Raw genomic sequence first — 19,244 nt, forward strand, 5'->3', positions numbered from 1 at the left:
GTAACAATAATCCTATCATACACGATATTATTTCATTGACAACTGTTCATTCCGAATTCAACAGCTACAATCTCTGTTCGAAATTTGCAATAGTATGTTGAACGCATACAACAGTGTTACAGTATGCAGGATTGTATGTCTTACACTGTGAAGTATATTTCATAGTGTTTCACAATTAAATAAATGTTAAATAGTCGGTCCATGTGAATAGAAGAACTATCTTGAAATATCATCAAAAGGTAAGTTACAATTTGCGTATAAATCTGTAAAGTATATTTTTTGGAGGTAGGTTATGTTTTGCACGCTTGTCAATCTGATAGGAAAGATAAACCAAATTAAATTTGCACGCTATAATCTAACTCTTATTTATGACAGAAAACGTAAGCGTTACCGCAATTATTTTCGAACTTAATAATTGCATAATATTTCCTGCACAATATGTCATAATTTGTAACATTTTTTTTTGTTGACGTAGTAAAAAATTTCTTGTGCAATTATTTAAAAAAATTTTCCGCTATAATTATTATAGCATGTTAATGTTGACTGTCGTAAATTGATGTCTTCTATCGTAGATTGTGAACTTCCTGTCAGCAACAATATAATTTCTTCTAAATTTGTATGAAACTAAGTTTACCATTATATCGCGTATAGTCATTGATTGTAAAGAAATAGATGATGAAATAACCAATTTTATTACTAATTATCCAATCGACAGTCGATTGTGAGAGTACATACATCAGTTGATCGAAAAATGCAATCGTTAATGCGATCGATGATCAAATATTTAAACCGTAATCGCTAATCGTGTTAAATTCTACGGTAAGGTTGTCGTTGTTCGAGTCGAGGTATAGGGGCTCGAACCACCGTGAAAAATGTGTACAGTGCAATTCGCTACGTTCACCGTTTTGATTGTGAAAGCAACGCGTAAAGAAGAAAGCGTAGTCCCACACGAAATCGTTGTTTGTTTCGCGAGTTCTCCGACTACCAATGAATCCTTCCACGCGTACAGCCAGAGAATCTTAATGCGGTCCTGTAAATTGACGCACAATAAAGAACCGCATGAAACGTTAATGGCTTTCAATAGGATTAATTTACGGGTTGCATGGAACTAACTGGACATCGGGTCACACCGATTCTGTGGCTCGAGAATGCTGTTCGTGTAGAGTGAATCGTGCGAATGCACAAACCCGTTAAACAGGGAATCTCTCGTCCCGATCGTTCCCCTCTACCAATATTCCCGTGAAAATGTGAAATTTTAAATATTGAGTGTTCCGAACGAAATGTATTTCGTATGCAGCGGTCTACCCGGCGATCGATCAGTGCGTGACCAGTGGAATTTTTAATCTTTTTAAAGCTGTTTTTAATTCGAGCCGACTCGAGGCTACAGAAAATGCAGACACAGCACAGCGGTCTAACATACGATTCTAGCCGAGTAACATTATTCCACTTATTTATGTAAGCGAGTAACGAAAAAATCTTTGCCGTCTTATCGATTCATTTATTTGTAAATTCACGATAAACTAATCTACTATAGTGTAAAAATAAAACATTCAATTCGTTTGCTGATAGTTGCTCGGTTAGTGTAAACCAATCGCGCACCTAGCAAGATGGAAGTGGGGACGTAATCTGGATGCTATTTTTCCGCGATTTAACCAATAAACTATTTTTCGTGAGACGCGATTGGACAATCGAGAGTAACGCCATCATCAGTTTATCTCGAATGGCATTGTCCACGTTCCGCGTTGTTTCGCAACCGAGGAGCGCAATACCGGTCCCCGAGATCGTTCCCGAATCCGTAATCTTATCGTCCCTTAAATGACACTGATGGACGGGGTAGTGTGCTCGATGGAAAAGAGAAAAGTGTCGTTGCCGATCAGTCGTCGACGTGCACCGCGGGGAATGTTATTTTCCCCCGTATACCACGTGTTCTCCTTGGTGCTTTGGGTGCAGTTATGACTCGACCTTTGCGGTGATCACATCGGTTGCCGAACGAAATCGAAACTGGCCGTTCGGTTTGCGCGATCATTCCTTTTCCGTGTTACACCTTTTCGTCGTCACACGGGACAACGAACGGATTTTCGTTGGTTAATCTCCCCTCCCTGAAAAGTGTGACTCTCCTCCCCGTGGTTCGCTTTCGATTTTCGCGGTTCAACGCAATCTCAACGTTGCCGAGCATAAGGTATTTCTTCCCATCTACCGCGATCATTTTCAATAATTCCTGGAACGTACATTAATACTACACCTACCACGGTCAAAATGACCGGTTTTCTATTACACAATTATCGAAATTATACAAACGTTTTCATAGGAAATTACTGAATTGACCTCTTTATATTTTCCCTTCTACAAGACGTTTCACTTTTATACGTTTTGTGCTTGGTAGGTTTAGTGTTGATACATATTACGTGCAACAATATTCGACGACAGTTCACTGATCTCCCACCGGAATTTCGAATGAATGGTGTTGCGTTGCGTACAACGAGTATCAGCGGCGGCCCGTTTATTGCTCGCTGTTTATTTACATTCGAACGCGTAATCGACGGGAGCTGCGTGCCGGTAACTCGCGGCCGGAAGTTGAAGTTCACCGGAACTTCCGACGGAAAGAGTAAATCAGGTGTCGAATTCGGTGTTGCGAGATATCAATTGGCGTTTGACAACATCTTTCGAAACGTTTCAGCGGGACCAGGAGAAATGGGAAATTTGACGGTGCCGGATAATTGGAGAACGGAAAGTTATCGCGAAAAATGACAAAATTCATATCGTTCGGCGCTGTATTTTCGCGTGATTCCTTTTAATGGAGGTTGCGTGTTACGGGTATAGTAACAAGGTCGGGTTGCATACTTAAAAAGTGCGCTTCTTACGTGCCCGTGGTAATGGATTCGTAATTGAAAGCGGGCAAGTGATGACGATGTCATCAACAAGTATGCTGTTGTATCTGAGAGGTACAGAATCCTCTTCTTCTTCTATCGTACTTTACGTCACGTCAACTTAGGGGTCTTTAGGGACAGTGTTAGAGTAGGCTAAATTGTATTGGACCTGTTTATCCCTTCACAGTAGCTTATTGTGTTTTCAATGAAGCCCTGTGAGGGGTTCACAAAACCATTCTATGCAAGAATCATTCATGCAGCTTTTATAGTTAACGCAGACACAATTCTTAAAGTTAAAAGGTTGACTTTTCGTTAAAAACTCAATTGGTCCATGCAGCCCCTGCAGTTTGCAATTGATACGAACAATTTTTGTTTTGCATAGAAATCCGCAAGCTATTCATCAGCAACACCAACTGTTAAAGCAGAATAAGAATCAGGAGGTCGAGAATAATTAAGCAGGAGACTAAGCCTCCGCAACAGCGACAACGGAGTGTAAAAGGAATAATTTCTCGGAAACTGAGGTTGACAAGGATAGGCAACAAAGTCTATAAGAAGCCGCCAGTTTATTGTCAGTGTTAGGCCTGTTGCGAGCGAACCGTTCCTCTATCGTCGCGTCGGCACAATGGGGTTCCGGTTGCATGAGCCCGGGTTCGCGGATGCTACCTGCGCGTCACGGTAACGAGTCAGTGAACTGTCCCCGGCGAATATTATTGCCGGATACAGTTCTCGCTGTTCAAGCTTTCGGCCGCAAGACGTGTCCTAGCGGAGTTAGCGTCCTAGCGTGTCTTCGAGCCCCTGACGAAGCTCGTTGCAATCCAAATAATTCCACTGAGACACAGTTTACATCCGAAAGCCTTGACAGCGAGAACTGTGCGATACCGGGCCGAGAAAGTCTGAAATCCTCTGATTACAGTAGTGCACAAGTATTCGCAGTCGGGACCGAATGCGGACTGGTTCTCGAAGCCATTTTTCTACGATTATTTAGGAATTCTTTTTTTTTTTTTTTTAGAAAAACTATTGATCACTTTGCATTGGGATTTTACGTCCACATTCACCGGTATGTGAAGTACACTTTCCGGATTCGAACAAATGCCTTCGCACACACATTCTACAACACTTATACTTAAAGAAGATGCGAAAAAAGGTAGATTAAAACGAAAAACCAGATTAGCCGTTCCCCGAACGAAGGGAGGGAGGGGATGCGCGTGATCATGAGACACTTATCGATCGGCCCGCTCGAAGCTCGATCCGAGGTTCCACTTTTTTTTTCTAAATTCGGGGGATAGCGACGGACACTGATAGCGTGCACTACTGTATCACCGGACATCGAACGCATCGCGGATAGAAAGTGTTCGAATCGCGTGTACTCTGTTGTTTCGAAGGTTCTCCACGACGAAAGTCGTCGAGAGTTGCTCGCGCGAGCGGGCGCCCTCGCGCGCCAGCCGCTCGTCCGACGATAACAACGTGTGCTCTCTCTCTGGGGATCTATGGATCGCATCCAGGTGGTCCCCCGGAGGAGCAGCGAGGCCTTGAGGATCAAAGTTTGCGCGATTGTCACCGGCGGCGATCGTGCTGGTTCGAGATAAAGAAATTGAAAAGAGAGAAAAACGAACGAACGGGGTCGTCCGCCGATCGAAATCATCATGAGCACGAGCAGTTGAGCACTCGACGCTGTTTCACGGACTAAACGAGCATAATCGCTCGTTCCACCGCGCCGGCCCGCCCGCCTTGAAGCCAGCCGTTCGCATTTTCAAACTCGCATTTGCTTTTTTTCTACTCGGCGAGCGGCGCATCGCGCGATCCACGGCGATGGACGGTCTCGTGGAGATTTTCCTGTTCCTCGGGATCCTCTACTACTTCTTCAACTTCAGGTAACGTAGACCGCCCGACATCCGGGCCCGGGTCCGCATGCTAACGGGCTATTAACGATCATTCGAACTCTTTTTCTTCTTTCGCACACACCGCGGAATTTCGGTCGCAAGAAAGAGAGAGTGAGAGAGAGAGAGTCTCTCAGCTGATTGAAACGCGATCGTCAAGGGTCATTACACGCACGAGATTTAGTGTAACGGTTTATATCCCCCACTCGCGATTACGTTTCTCGTAGAAACAGATGTGTGCCAACAATGTTGCACAACGCTTTGTACCACTAATCGCAATTTGCATGCGCTCCCGGTTAGGGGGTTAACCGTCTTGCTTCTTCTTTGCGCCGGCCGTTGGATCTGCATGCTAAAATAACCGGTGCCGTTCGAGTCCGATTCGCCTAACACCTGTAATACGCGCCCTCGTCGGATTAAGACGTGTTTCTCCAAGATTTCTCGATCGAGCGAAATTAATCTGTAATATTTATATATTCATGTCAAGGGATTCGACTGATTGCCGAGTCGTAGCAAGTTACAACAGTTCAATGCCGCCATTATAGCATATCGTATCGTAGGCATTTCCGGTGGTATAGATTGGAGCAAGTGTGGGAGCAAAAGAATTTGTTTATCTGGTTTTTCTCTTATTTTTACCGTGCCGTAATGTGGTTACTCGGTATTGCGGTCCTCCGTACACGCGTGTTCCTTTGTAAAATTCGTTTGCAACTAAATATTCACTCTTTGCACTCCATTGGCTTCTACAAGGGAAAGTTCAGTCCCTTCGAAAATGCGTGACAAGGTTGGTGCCAATTATGGCATATACGAGATCCAACATCTTTACAACATCTTAACATAACAATAAAAACATTAAAAGAAAACATTGAAAAAGAAAATAAATCAGGTTTAATTAACGAGGGTTTATTTCGCATAAAGATCCACAGTCTAGTCGTGATTTCCGTAAACAGTGACCGAATAAATTCTTCCGAGTTGCTGGTAAACTAACTAAATACGGATAGGAAACGAGTCTCTAGACCACTTTGCACACAATTAGATACATTTTATCATTGTAATTATTCTTATCGCTGTTCATTGCATTTTTCGTGGGAGCATACAACGCGGCTTTTGTTCCAAGCGGAAGTATTCCGTTTCAAGGAAAGTTACAGTGTAATCGTTCGATTGGGAACGGAGTCGATGATGCTTCGATCGGATCGGCTGTCGCAATTTTATTTTTGAGTCGCGCCGATAGCGAGTACCGGGTTGACAAAGGTCAAAGACATTATTGATCATGGAAGCTTGCATTTCGATAGAAATACCACGGGCACATCGTACGATATTGCTGAACTTCGTTTTTTTCTTCTTTCGCGTGTGCGTAGTTCGCAACACATGATCGCCCGAGTCGTGAGGTCAGGTTATCACGACGCAGAAACTCGTGCAGGATTCTTGTGAAAGCATTGTAAGATTAGGGGACATGCATCTAATGTATGTAGATGGTGCTGCGAGAAAAGCGAGCAAAAGTCTGTCGCTAGTTTCGAGGACGAGGGTCAATTCTTCACGGCTGATAAATTAACCCTTCAAAAAACAGATTCAAAATTGATCACATTCTATTCGGTTTCTATTACCAGCAATCGATGCAGAAGAATTTTATTTTGCATAAATATTCGCAGTCTACTTATCGTATCACTTCAGCTAAGTGAGCTCTATCTGTCCAACAATGTCAATGCCGTATACATAAATTACAAGTTATTATACATTCGTAACATTCCAAAACAGTGGCCGTAAAGAAAGCAACCGATAATCAAGCCTCATTCTTCGAGGGTTAATGTACCACCGTACGATTACAGCTTCCGTAAATGGATGATCGCACAGGTCTTCTCTTTATGATTGTGATAGAGCAACGACGCAGTGGAAAATTAAACTTCGATTAGTGTTTTTCCACCTCTTCGCCGCAGAGAAAGCGCAAATTGCCGACGGTGAACAGTAATTCCTGGTGCTAGCGATAGTCGAAATCGTCGAAAGTCCTTTTTTTTCACTTTTGACCATTTTATCCGGCTATAGCCTTTGCTTCATTCGATACATTAACGCAAAAATTCCTTTACATATCTGGACAAATGATGTCTAAAATAATCCCATTTCTAGGAGATTCGGCACTGCCAGAGTCTACCGGCCTACCGGAGCGCAGAGAGAAAAGTTAAAATTCACTGGGCAGTTATTAGATCGCGAAGTAGGTGTCGATCATCGTGAGGACACGATCGTGGAAAAAGTGGGTCCGGTTTGCTGAGGACCGGTGTCCACGGTTATTAATCATGATTATCGTGTGATTCCCACTCGAGGTGGACACGGTCACTGCTCACGATCGTTTGCAATCGTTTGATGGCTCCGGAGCAGCAGCCCGGCACGCGATACACTCTTATCGGTTTGGACTTTGCCGATTAATCTTGGCGGTCTCTTAGCACGTGCTTGCCTTTCGACGACGGTGGCTGAAGGTAGCCGACAGAAATCGGTCATTCAGACGTCAATTTTATTTAAATTGGATCCGTTGGATTGTAGCTTCGCGTGCAAAGGGTTAACGATACAAATAGCCATTCGAGTTCCGATCGAGTGCCGATCAGCTCGATATTTTCGGTGGCGGTAGCTCGTTTCCAGAGGACAGAGCTACCTAGGCGCTTGTTTGTCGATCCCCCTCGAACGATACCGGTTGTATTTTTCGTCCGGCGATAGAAACTTGGCGATTACACGCTTCTGCCTATCGGGACGGGCCGCTAACATTTAATACTCGTTTATGTAACCGATACTCGATACGTTCGCGTGCACATAGATCGGCTGCAGATCGTATGGCGTCGGGGTGTCCCTTTCCTTGCCAACTATCTGCTCGATCGCGACACAGAACCCGCCACTTACAATACATATTTCACGACATATCGAACGTCTCGATTCCGGCGCAACGTTGTTCTCAAGGACGCAGCTGAAAACGCATCGAGTCAAACGAGGAATGATAGTACAAACACGGAAACGCTGCCACGGTTCAGTAGGCTCGCGATTCGCTATGCTCGATGATGATACTTTTCTTCCTGTTTACAAATTGACCGCGACAACCACCGGACGTAACTCGTGGGAATATCGAAGTTCAATTGGCGAGACCAGTAATACAATAGATCCACTTATGTAGGCCAAATTGGCTGTTTTGTTCTATCTCGTAAGTGTGCCGAAATGCTGTGTGTGTTGTTTTGTCTAGGATAGAGTCAATCAACACGTTCAGTTTTATACGTTTCGCACGAGTCTCGACTATTTCATTCGTAGAAGCCATTATTAATAACTGCGGATTTTTTACGCAAACTAAACATTTTCTCCACTGATAACACTGAACAGGAGCCAATCAGAAATTTCTCTTTAAACTGCACCTACTCGCTTTTCCTGCCAATACACAAAACCTGCAGTCTATTAATAACAATTGTTAGTTACTTTCATAACGAAGTTCTCATCTTACAGTATATCTGAAACCGTTGCACTACGATTTATTTTACAACGATTAGAACTTCCTTGCCGTTTAGAATTTACTAAGAAAAGAAGAATATTTATATTTGTTATATAGTCACGTATAGAATGGCTAAATATTGACTAAAATACAATAGAATTTCGTTTCGATTTAAAGGGGATCAACAACGCGCATATTTAGCAGATTCTTCGCGAGTCTGACTCGACATCATAGTACAATTGGTTAAGGAGAGTAATTTTCAAGTGGCAAGTAGATGCTCTTATCGATTCGAGATAAAGAATTCATTTCCACGACCTACAGCAACGGCCGCTCGAATCGGCCTTGGAGAACGGATTTGACTTGCAGAGGATGTTGAAAAGAGCCCTTGAATTAACCTTGCACTCGTCGCACCTTATCTTTGGACCCGGTGCACGCATTTCAAGACGCTGCACACTATTCTCGCGCACCCCTTTTCTTTTTCCCGTCCGAGCCTATTCCACGGAACAATGCGAATTACTTCGTCATCCTAAGAGCCGTGCGAGCTTAACGAAGAGTCACTTCGTACAGTCCCACTGGAAACCGTGGAGAACTACGTATAGACTGCGGATTTTATGCATTTATGACAAAAATAGCTGCAATTTGAGACTGTGTAAAGATTGAAAGACAATTAAAACTAATAGTGGCTCCTGTATTTTACGATAAATGCAGAAAATTTTCGTGCAACCTAGCTCCCTCGTCTTTGTACAATTTGTAGATCCTCAACGATCTCTGCAACAGAGGAGACTTTCGCGGAAGTCTTTATTTTTTTTTTATTAATTTTTCTTCGTTTTATAGAGTGCGGTGACTGAAACGATCGGTTATTACTGAAGGCAGCATTCCTCAATAATTCCTGGCGACGACTGCAGTTGGCAGCGCCCATTAGGCATAGAAAGCTCATGAACAGCTTCACTCGTCATTACGAACGTAGTTAGCATGATTAAGAAGTCATCTTGCTCGAGCACGCTTGCAATCAGCCGCTCGGGAGAAAGTTTAGATTCGATAATAATCTCGGTGGCAAACAGACGTGTGAGAAATTGATAGGTGTACAGAGATCAGGTTGTTGTATTTTTGCAAAACAATCCTAACCGTTGACGAATGATCGGTTATCGGACGAGGAATTCACTCATCGTTGATTTTAGAACGCGACCGATCCGTCTTTATTGAGCTTGGCGCGGCGCGGTGGTTTCACGCCCCAATTGAATCTCTTAATCTCTTGGCCGACCTTTGCTTTTCACGGCCAGATCGCTGGTATCGATCGATAGATCGTGATCTTTCCCCTTTTTACAATGCGCGACATGAATTTCGGTATCGGCTCCACGGACGCGGTCTTTGAAAACCCTTATCGCTACGCTAAGCTCAGACGTTTTCGTACCACGATCCGCAAACTGTATCGATTTGGAAATGAGTATAATTAATATAGGCACAGTAATTGGGTCCCTTACTCCGTGCCAATCCGAATGTCTGATACATTTTATGGGAACCGAAGTAAGGGAAATATTTCGTAGGAACAATATAAAGAACGGTTTCGAAAAAGTTTTTTGAACTCTGAAGATTATGTCAATGGGCCTGATGATTCATCGAGGCCCACGCAACAGCTTCTTCGTCGCACGGACTTACCGTTGAACTCGAACGCATCCTGTCGTGCGTTCGACCCGAGAAGACAGGTTCGGAAAAAGAAAAACTGCATCCGCTCCACTCAGAATTGCACTCGGCCGTATCGACTCGTTAAATGCATCGGAGATCGAGCGTGAATGAAGCTCGATCGCGTTCGGGTGCATCGCCCGTGAAATTCTCGAATTATATCCGTGATTGTCCGTTGAGTATCATGATGGGGGATCGTCGGTGATTGCGAGTCGGCCGGGATCAAATTCATTTCGTTCCTATCATTTTCCCTGTCGAGTTATCCTGCGGACAAGATCATTCAGAATTCGTTGAAAGTTCTTCGAAAAAAAAAAAAGATTTCCTAAGAACCGCTAGTTCCGAAGTTTAATACTTTGAAGGTGTCTGGAGACTCTGAAACCCGAAACACGGAATGCGAGAAAAATATCAATTATTAAATGCAAAACAGTAGAAGCATTTAAAGAATTCATGTGTACACCGTTGTATCATTTTTGGTTTATTACAATTATTGAGAAAAGTTAAATGTTTATGAAACTCCGCAGTCTACAGATAAAAAATGAAATAAAACTGGGATTCGTCAGGACTCACGCGTTAATAAGAAATAAACGTTTTCGTTTATAATCGCAGAGCGAACACCATGGTGGACATACTATCAACGCGTCTGCAGGAGGTCTACGCGAAATGGGAGAGCAGAACGGAAGTGAAGAGGAAGTCGGAGCCGACCACCAATCGTTACTCTGCCGGGGGTGAGTTCTAAACGCTATCCACCCCTAACTTTGTGTTTCGATAACCACCACACAGTAATTGTTACCACAAAAATATCTTGAACTCTGTAAACATTGTTTGAACCTATTCAAACCATTCTTTGCAAAAGTCGTCATTGTGGCTTCTGTTGCTAAGTCAGAAAAATATGTCTAAATTAAAATGTTAACTGTTCGATATTCTTCATGAATGATGATGTTCTTCATCATTTTTCTGAATGCCAGAAGCTACGAGGACGGTCTACCGGTCACTGAAACGCGAAAGAAAGTGTGTTGGACAAACAAATTAGTTGGACGGTGTAATTACTATCGGATGATCTCAGTTTTAAGAGGATCGTTGCATTTCAGATCTTCGCCGGACAGGCTTGCAGATGCACAGGCGGAAGATACAGGACAGAGAACAGTCGAGAAAAGTTCGAGAGAACTCATTGTTCAAGATCAAGGAGACCGAGCCGTTGATTCCTCTGGTGAAAGAGAAACCATCGTTCTTGCGCTACTGCTGTCGTAGTTGCACTCCGTCTTCTCGAGTGAGTTTCGTGTAAAAATAGGATACCGATTGCTGAAGCTCCGCGAAACATGAATTCGAGGATGATTCTCGCTATCTTTAACCCTCCGTATGCTATGCCGGAGTCATTCGCGATCCGTCACGGTGATCGATTCATAGACTAATAGACTAATAGAAATCTCTATGTTCTATTAAATATTAGGTAGTGTAACGAATTCAACGCGGATTTTATGCATTTATGGAAAAAATAGGTACATGAAATTTAAAGCGATTTAAGGATGTTAATACATTATTTACAACTACGTAAAGACGCAAAATGTAATTGGTCGTGCGAGTTGGCAGTCAACGTGTAGAATGAATTTAGGTAGATTAAAGAATGCTGTTCCACGTGTCGCTGGGAAATTATTATAGATCCATTGTTCTGTACCGTACGATCATCCCCACCAAAGATATTGCCAAAGATTTATTTAGATTGTGGTTCCGAATTTTCGAATGGCTGTCTACCGATCGTATTAACATTATGTAACATTGTGATAACGGTTGCGATATTATTTGAAAAGGGAGTATTGTCGTTAATAGCGGATAGATTCGACGCAGATAGTTTGACAACGTCGACGTCGCGTGTTCACATTCCTGCAACACTAAAAATATATTTAGCCGAGCCTCTTGCGTCTATCGCACGCGCAAAATTCGGAATATTGTGGTTCTACACGTGCGCCAATGTCTCGAGCTTAGATTTTGTTTCGTCTGTTCCGAATAATCCGTTCGATCTCGGCAATTACCTTAATTGATATTTTATGAATGTTCCAAAGAATATTACAACTGTGTTGATATCGTGATTGATTGATCTAGAAAATAGTTGCCGAAATTAGCGAGTAGAATCGACGATATATTCTAAACGCACTGAAACATAATAGTGCGGCTCGTGTGCTCTGATTCGATCAATGAACATCGACGTATCCTGCAAACGAATTACTCAATGGTGCACGTTGTTTGGTTTAGTTTGAATTTCAAACACCGCGCAACAAGCAAATCTCTCGTTACCTAATTAACACCGCCATCTTTCGACGCGCATTTAATTACGTAACCGCTGCATCGGATTCTGTCAATTCCTTTGATAACTACGGCAATTGTAGCCGCGCGTAATTGCACCGCACACATGCACAAACTGTTTTATTGCATAATCTTGTCGCGTGTTTCGTTGCGCGGTATTCGAGTGTAATAACGTACGGTGTACGACGAAACGGTGATCATTTTTTCGTCAGTGAGGTGATAAATAGACGGCGTGAAGTATACCGTTAAGTGCAATGTACCTTTATCGGATGTATAATCACGGCTGTTGATGGCAATGTACCGGCAATAGAGAGGGTCGATCAATTACTCTATCAAATTATTCAATTCGAGAAATCTGATTCAGACTGACTCCGCCATGCGTCCCAACGGATTCTCGGTTACATTAATAACGGTAAACAACGCGAGCATGCGGTGATAGGAAATTATTTTAGAAAATAAGAGAAGGGTAGAAAAATGTATGACGAACCACGTGGAATTTTTTCACGATGGTTGCGTATCATCATTGTACGGGGATACCTCGAAAACGTAAGTTGACCGGAGAATGTTGAAACATCTTCGCGGAGTACTTTATTTAGCACTAGGTGTACGGAACACTAAAACCGACTATTTTACATTATAAAAATAACGTATTAGATCGAGTCCCGTAAACCTAGTGTTGAAGAAAAATGGGAAAATAAGAGAATGCGTTAATTAATTTCGTGTTCATGTTGTTACAGGATTCGTTGGTGAACAGTATCACCAAACAGCTCATGCCCTTTGGCTTGAACATACTAGTAGTCAATCCAGGTCCCACGATATTCTCGAAAGTGTTCAACTGCATCTCGCACGTTTACAGCCGTAAAGAGTACGATTACTCGAAAGTCACGCAACTGGTACATAAAACGAGCCTTTAGACTTTTGTATTTTAAATACCGGGATTGTAGACACTGTAGAGGATATTTATGTTCAGGTCCTGAACGACGAGAGACTCGAGGAAGCGATCAAAATGACCGCTTCGGAAACTGTGAACAATGAGGATTGCAGCGAGAGCATGGCTCTGGCCAAAGCGAAGGAGAGGGCGAAAACGATTCTGCTCGATATGGAGAGCAGAATCAGCAACCTTTTACTTAAAATCACCGCTTGGGTCTTGTACAAATTGCTGCCGTGTTTTATACAGTCCGCGGTGGTATTACCTTCGCAAATCGAGATGCTTCAGAAGGCGAACGAGACCGGCCTTCCTTTGGTGTTCCTCCCGTTGCACCGCAGCCACTTAGATTACATTATGATCAGCTTCACTCTGTTAGTGAACAACGTTAGGAATCCGTTGATCGCGGCCGGTGATAATCTAAAAATCCCGCTGTTTGGGTACGTGGCAGAGATATTCCGTATTTTATGAGGTTACAACAAGAGTTGTGACTCATTTCAAATGCAAATAACTGGCAACATTCACCAGATACTTTTAATACTCTGCTAAACATCCGGTTTAACACTAATCGTTCTGTCGAACAGGTGGTTACTGCGAGGCCTAGGCGCGTTTTTTATAAAACGTAGGATCGATCCCGCGGTGGGCCGCAAAGATGTTCTGTACCGCGCCACTCTTCACACGTACATCATGGAGAACTTGAGAGCGGGCCATAACATTGAGTTCTTCATAGAAGGTGGCCGGACAAGAACTGGCAAACCATGTATGCCAAAGGGTGGCATTCTAAGCGTAATCATCGACGCGTACATGGATGGGACTGTGGAAGACGCTCTGCTAATACCTGTTACAATGAACTACGAACGTCTCGTTGATGGAAATTTCGTTAGAGAACAGCTAGGTCAACCAAAGAAAATGGAAACCTTTATGTCTACGATTAGAGCCATATGGGAGACTCTGAAGGGCAACTACGGGATCGTCAAAGTTGATTTCTGTCAGCCATTCTCTCTTAGGGTAAGCTGCCGGTTAGCGACACTGTTCAACAGTGGGCCGGAAACCCGTTTCTTTTGTGTGGCCAAAATTAGTTTAGCACTATTTCAATAGTATAGTAGATCGTTGAATTCACCTCGACACCAGCTACAATATTATAAAGTTGAAAATATGTATCAATAGGAAATGTTGAAGTCGTTTCAAGCACAGCAGAATAAGTTAACCGTTAATAAAACACCACCCGCCGAGAAGACTCTGAAATATACGATGTCCAGTTCGTCGCTCTATGGCACAGACGTTATCGTGGAGGAGCATCGACAATTGGTAGAGAGTATCGCGCGGCACGTTGTATATGGTACGAGAAGAACGAAACAATTGATTCGTTACGGTTGCATTGGAACACTGTTGAATACAATAAAATATTCTCTAGATTGCTCTGCCTCGACGCCCGTCATGTCCACCAACGTCGTTGCGTTTTTGCTGTTAAACAAATTCCGTGACGGCTGCACTTTGGACAAATTAGTCGAAGCGTTTGACTCGATCAGACAAGACTTGGAGACTCGGAAGAAAGACATAGCGTTCTGTGGAGAGAGCCTTGATATTATCAATCATGCTGTGAGTGGAAATGATTTTTTAATAGCGTTCTGTTGAAACGAAATAATACGACATAATCTTAGGTTGATCAATTTTGATGGATTATAATGATTAATAAATTTTAGATGGATATTCTGGGACCAGGATTGGTGCAGCAGCAAAGACAAGAAATCACTGAGGTGGTCGATGGCGAATTAATCAAATCGGGCTTCGTTACCGCAATCCGTCCTGTCGCGATCCTACCAAACGTGATCGAACTGTCTTACTACAGCAATACGATGCTTAACTGTTACGTTATGGATAGTATAGTAGTGTCAGCTTTGTACGCTGAATTGCAGTCACAGATCAACGATCCGGTAGCAATAGCTCAAAACAATATCACAGTATCTCAAGATCTGCTGATACAGAGATCACTTAAATTATGTGATATTCTTAAATACGAGTTTATATTTTGCAAACCGTGCCAGGACTTGGAACGCGTCGTTGTAGAAGCTATAGAGAATCTCTCGTATACCGACATCATTATGTTACAAGAGGTATTATCCGCTGACATAATTGGATAGGTGTCTAGAAAAAGGGCGTGTGTTGCATTTTATGAAATTTACAGAAAAACTTAAAAATAATGCGTTGCTCAATACAGCAATGAGAGAACCCGCTTGTGTAGTAAATGAAATTTTCACTTTTTACAGTTAAGTCTTCTTGTAAATTACAAGAAGTGTAGCATACCCTTTTATCAGTCAGCCATTCAATTGTTTATTGACTAGCTATTGACAGCGCAAATTATGTTCCAGCAAAACTATTTAGAAGATGAGGCGTGGAGCAGGAGGTACGCGGAGAAGTTCGATGATAGTTCGGACGAAGAATACGCGAACAAGAATAGGTTTAAGAAAATTGAGTATAAAGTGAGAATCCGTTTCGCATCGCTGAGAATATTTTGCAATGATGAGTTTCATTTCCGCTTGAATTTTGTTGCAGCTAAGTTTAGTACCAGAACACGCGAAGCGCATGGAATTTTTTCATACGATGCTGCGACCGTTAGTCGATACCTATACGTTCAGTGCTTTTACGCTTAAGAAATTAGTAGGACGATCACTTACTGAACGAGATTTAGTCCAGGAGGTTTTAGCCGAAATAAAAACGAATTTAGACCGGGGTATAGTCAATTATGGTGAGTAACAACATTGAAATCTGACAAGTAAATGACAAAAAGAGAGTAGTAACGCGGGATCAATTTGTTCATAAAACAGGGGAAAGCTTATGCGTTGATCCGATAAAAAATTCGTTGAAATTATTCGAAAAATGGAACATTCTGGAGTGCCACCCACAAGAGAACATCAAAATATTCTATCTGAAGGATGAATACGACAGAGACTCCGCTGTCACGAGAATCTACGAAACGATAGCAGCTTTCAAATGGACCCGAAATGTAAATTAAAAACAAAAGGTTACCGAAAAAATAACGTCTGTAATGTAATATTCTTTTATATGAGAAATTGTTGTAAAACCTTGTATATAGTGGTTTCAAAACGTTAAGTAAGATATAAGTTTAAGACAACTGTGTTGTTTTCGCTGCACACTAGAGTATGTAAATTAAAAAAATGACAAGCTCTGTAGATAAGTCTCTTGGTAAATATTTTTACACAGTCATCGTGTTGTACAGGTAAACTTCAGTTATTCATTCTACTGCGCGTACAAAAAGTTTTATATACATGGTCCATGTGATATTACTATACAATCAGCATTAGATTATTATGAATTTCTAGTTATTACGATAATAAAATTAATCTTACGTACTAATGGTTTTTGGGTATCAGTAAATTTTTCATTGATATTTACGAAAGATACGTACTAAAAGAAGCAAAACTATTTTTATTATATTTTTATATAAAAATGCTAATTTTATACGAAATAGTTGTGTTCGATGTACATTATTAGAAAAAATAAAGACAGTAATAGGAGACTTTTAGTTCTATTCATACAATTAGAAGGATAACTTAAAATTTAATGACCGATGAAATTGGATAGGTTCTTCTCATGCCCATGCACTTTTCTCTGTCGATGAACAGCGAATCAACTTTTGATTTCAGATCTGTCTCAAGATTGGATCTAGTGCGTAATAGTTGTTGATGTTGTGCTTCGAATCTCTGCAGCTTCAAATTCATTTCGTTTATCATTGCATTTATGGTTTCAACTTCCTTGATCATTCTGCGAATCCAAACCATAAGATTAATGTTGCAAGAACATGCACTACAGAATTGTTCTTTACCTGAGCTGAGCATAGTCTTTGCATAACTCTGCCTCGGGCCGATGCGTTCTGCTTTCGAGACGGGTATGCGCAACTTTCAGGGCTGAGCTTTTATCTGCAATGGCTTTCTGCATTATTTGCAAATTCTTTTCGATCTCAAATATCTCTTGTTGGATCTGTACCAATAAATGTAGCATTTTATATGTAGCATTACAAGTAGACTGCGGATCTTTATGTAAAATAAAAATTGTCGATATCAATTACAAGAAGCAGGAGCCAAGTAGTAAATGCATAAAATCCGCTGCCTAATTATAAGCATCTAGCGATAGGCTTCAATTACTTTGTACAAATGTATCTGTAATTTTTCTTTTGCTTCAAGCATCTCTGCAGCTCTTCTGTCTAGCGCATTATTCGTGAAGCCCCATGCTTCCCACATTTCATTGCCAACCGCGTTTATAGCAGTTTCAATGTCGCTTATCAGCTGACTAGATTTTCCTCTTTCTGCTTGTGACTTTTTCACTACGTTATTGGACGCTTCAGCCCACGATTCAGCTTGCGTGACGCTGAATAAAAAATTTAATTTAACTATAAATAATGAATAGACAGCGGATCTTTGTGTAAACTAAAAATGTGCTGCATTAATTGTGGAAAATTATGCTGTTACCTATTATCATATTTTTCAATGCCGCTGTAGTATTGCAAACCGCGGCTAAAATTGTTCATCTGATGACAAGTGATATCAATGCCCAATGCAGTCTCTTTGTTCCTTATGTCAATCTCTAATTGATTCTGTACCGCTCTACTATTTGTAAGCTAAATATATACATTTTCTGTAGAGCACGATATCCATACTTTTACATAAACTTGTCAACTTAAACGTACTTGACTGACACACTTATCTGTAAAGTTCTCTAACTTGTTCTGACAATTTCGGACCACTTCTACTTCTTTCAGAAGAGCATGTTCAGCCTGATCATGTACCAAGTCAGAGCCTGTTTGCATTTCGTAGTGTACAACAAAATGAGAGAAATAACAATATAAAGAAGTCTTAAATCTCGAAGTTCGAAACCTGTTCTGGCCTCGCGGTAGTATAAACATTCTTGCGCAATGTGCAACTGCCCTTCCAAGTTCTGTATAGCCATCTGCAAGTTTCGCCGACATTCTTGCATCTTTGTGTTTGCAATTATTAATCGTTCTAGTTCCGCAGCCACTTCGTTTCTCCAGAACGTAGTGTCCGTGATTCTTTCTCCCAATTTTCGACCCGTTTCCGTTTGACCATTTTGCACTTTTTCATCGGCCTCTCTAGGACGACCGAATTATAAAAATATAAAATATCACCCTTAACTAGAACAGGTCTTTAAAAACGTTCAAACTTCGTTGCAAAATGTTTGTTATATTAGATTGTTTGGAAAGTAATTCCGTTTTTTTTTCAAGGGAAAATGAAAGCCGATTTATTAATATTTCTAGAGTCAATTTGATATTCGATTGTATTTTGAAGAACTAAATTGCTTTTTATATTGATTATATTTTATATTTTAATGAAATTAATTGAAGTACGTGAAGGAAATTACTTTCCGAAGAACCTAATAGTAGTCTTGGACCTCATAGCTAGTGCAGATCTGCAATGATTTTACCGCATCATTCGAACAGTGTCCTGGCGTAAGTTCTCCGAATATTTTCGATTGCTGTTTGATTCATTGTACAGATTTATTTGGTTCTGGACCCATTCGTATGGCCCGTATCTAGTGAAGAGTGCAGCTCGAGCTGCATGCGCAGGATTTCGATCAAAACCGGTCACCAGGTTTGGAAATCGCAATGGTTCGGTGGCCATTCCGTTCGGCATGTAACAGGTTTCGGTCAGGATGTTCGTCATCGGTTGCGCGGGTCTAAATCGTCATTAAAATTCTCTCTTTTAAAAAGCCGATTTTAAACGAGGATGTTACATGGCTACCGGAACTGCTTACAGGGAGGCGGCTTCTACCATTTCGTATCCCATGGTAGGCCGCCATGGGTGAGGTTTCGGGATTTTATAAAATTCACCAACTCGGACAGGAACAGGTGGACCAGCTATTTGTTCCATGCACGGCAAAGCGCCTACCGTGCTCCAAGGTTGGAGTTGCTAAAATTTTATTCAATGAAAACATCATACACGATTCGAAGCTGTGATGCGTACGAACCGAGTACATAACAGTTTCTCTCTTCTTCTCGCTTTTATGGCTGTCCATGGTTGCTTTGCGGTACACGAGCAGTCAGAGAAACAGGAATATTTAAGAAACAAAGATTTCCTTGTAAAATCACTTCGTTTAATTTGAAATGGTGACTC

At 41.7% G+C, this 19,244-nt stretch overlaps 2 protein-coding genes across 7 annotated transcripts; one reads left to right on the forward strand and one right to left on the reverse strand.

The window, feature by feature from the left end:
- The first annotated feature begins 98 nt into the window (after nt 1–98).
- On the forward strand, nt 99–16,636 carry Mino (glycerol-3-phosphate acyltransferase mino). Of its 6 annotated transcripts, none has more exons than XM_076794333.1 (13): nt 1,919–2,179; nt 3,877–4,738; nt 10,482–10,600; nt 10,964–11,142; nt 12,911–13,066; nt 13,144–13,538; nt 13,683–14,106; nt 14,266–14,437; nt 14,513–14,697; nt 14,802–15,212; nt 15,468–15,578; nt 15,652–15,844; nt 15,924–16,636. In XM_076794333.1, exons 2-13 carry the CDS (start codon nt 4,677–4,679, stop codon nt 16,109–16,111), a joined length of 2,595 nt encoding a protein of 864 aa, XP_076650448.1. In that variant the 5' UTR covers nt 1,919–2,179; nt 3,877–4,676; the 3' UTR covers nt 16,112–16,636. The 6 variants fall into 6 exon arrangements, with proteins under 6 accessions (XP_076650451.1, XP_076650448.1, XP_076650447.1 ...); XM_076794332.1 differs by having other exon boundaries at nt 4,250–4,738; XM_076794334.1 differs by having other exon boundaries at nt 4,370–4,738.
- LOC143358175 (tektin-3) lies at nt 16,440–19,146 on the reverse strand. Its single transcript, XM_076795125.1, has 9 exons — nt 19,099–19,146; nt 18,886–19,040; nt 18,556–18,807; nt 17,991–18,223; nt 17,804–17,913; nt 17,586–17,734; nt 17,262–17,484; nt 16,943–17,097; nt 16,440–16,881 (listed from the first exon to the last, which is right to left on the reverse strand). The coding sequence occupies exons 1-9, from the start codon at nt 19,144–19,146 to the stop codon at nt 16,671–16,673; spliced, it is 1,536 nt and encodes a 511-aa protein (XP_076651240.1). The 3' UTR covers nt 16,440–16,670.
- Between the last annotated feature and the right edge of the window lie 98 nt (nt 19,147–19,244).

This window comes from Halictus rubicundus, chromosome 10, assembly GCF_050948215.1.
Source record: "Halictus rubicundus isolate RS-2024b chromosome 10, iyHalRubi1_principal, whole genome shotgun sequence".
NCBI lineage: Eukaryota > Metazoa > Arthropoda > Insecta > Hymenoptera > Halictidae > Halictus > Halictus rubicundus.

Bases quoted from the DNA above. Each gene is read 5' to 3' on its own strand.
- Mino (XM_076794333.1), top strand. From the start codon at position 4,677: ATGGACGGTCTCGTGGAGATTTTCCTGTTCCTCGGGATCCTCTACTAC. The intron at 14,698-14,801 runs GTGAGTGGAAAT...AATAAATTTTAG, and splicing joins TTGATATTATCAATCATGCT to ATGGATATTCTGGGACCAGG. The intron at 15,579-15,651 runs GTGAGAATCCGT...ATTTTGTTGCAG, and splicing joins TTAAGAAAATTGAGTATAAA to CTAAGTTTAGTACCAGAACA.
- LOC143358175 (XM_076795125.1), bottom strand. From the start codon at position 19,146: ATGGACAGCCATAAAAGCGAGAAGAAGAGAGAAACTGTTATGTACTCG. The intron at 17,914-17,990 runs GTTTCGAACTTC...AAATGCAAACAG, and splicing joins CTACCGCGAGGCCAGAACAG to GCTCTGACTTGGTACATGAT. The intron at 17,485-17,585 runs GTAACAGCATAA...TTTTTTATTCAG, and splicing joins ATTGAAAAATATGATAATAG to CGTCACGCAAGCTGAATCGT.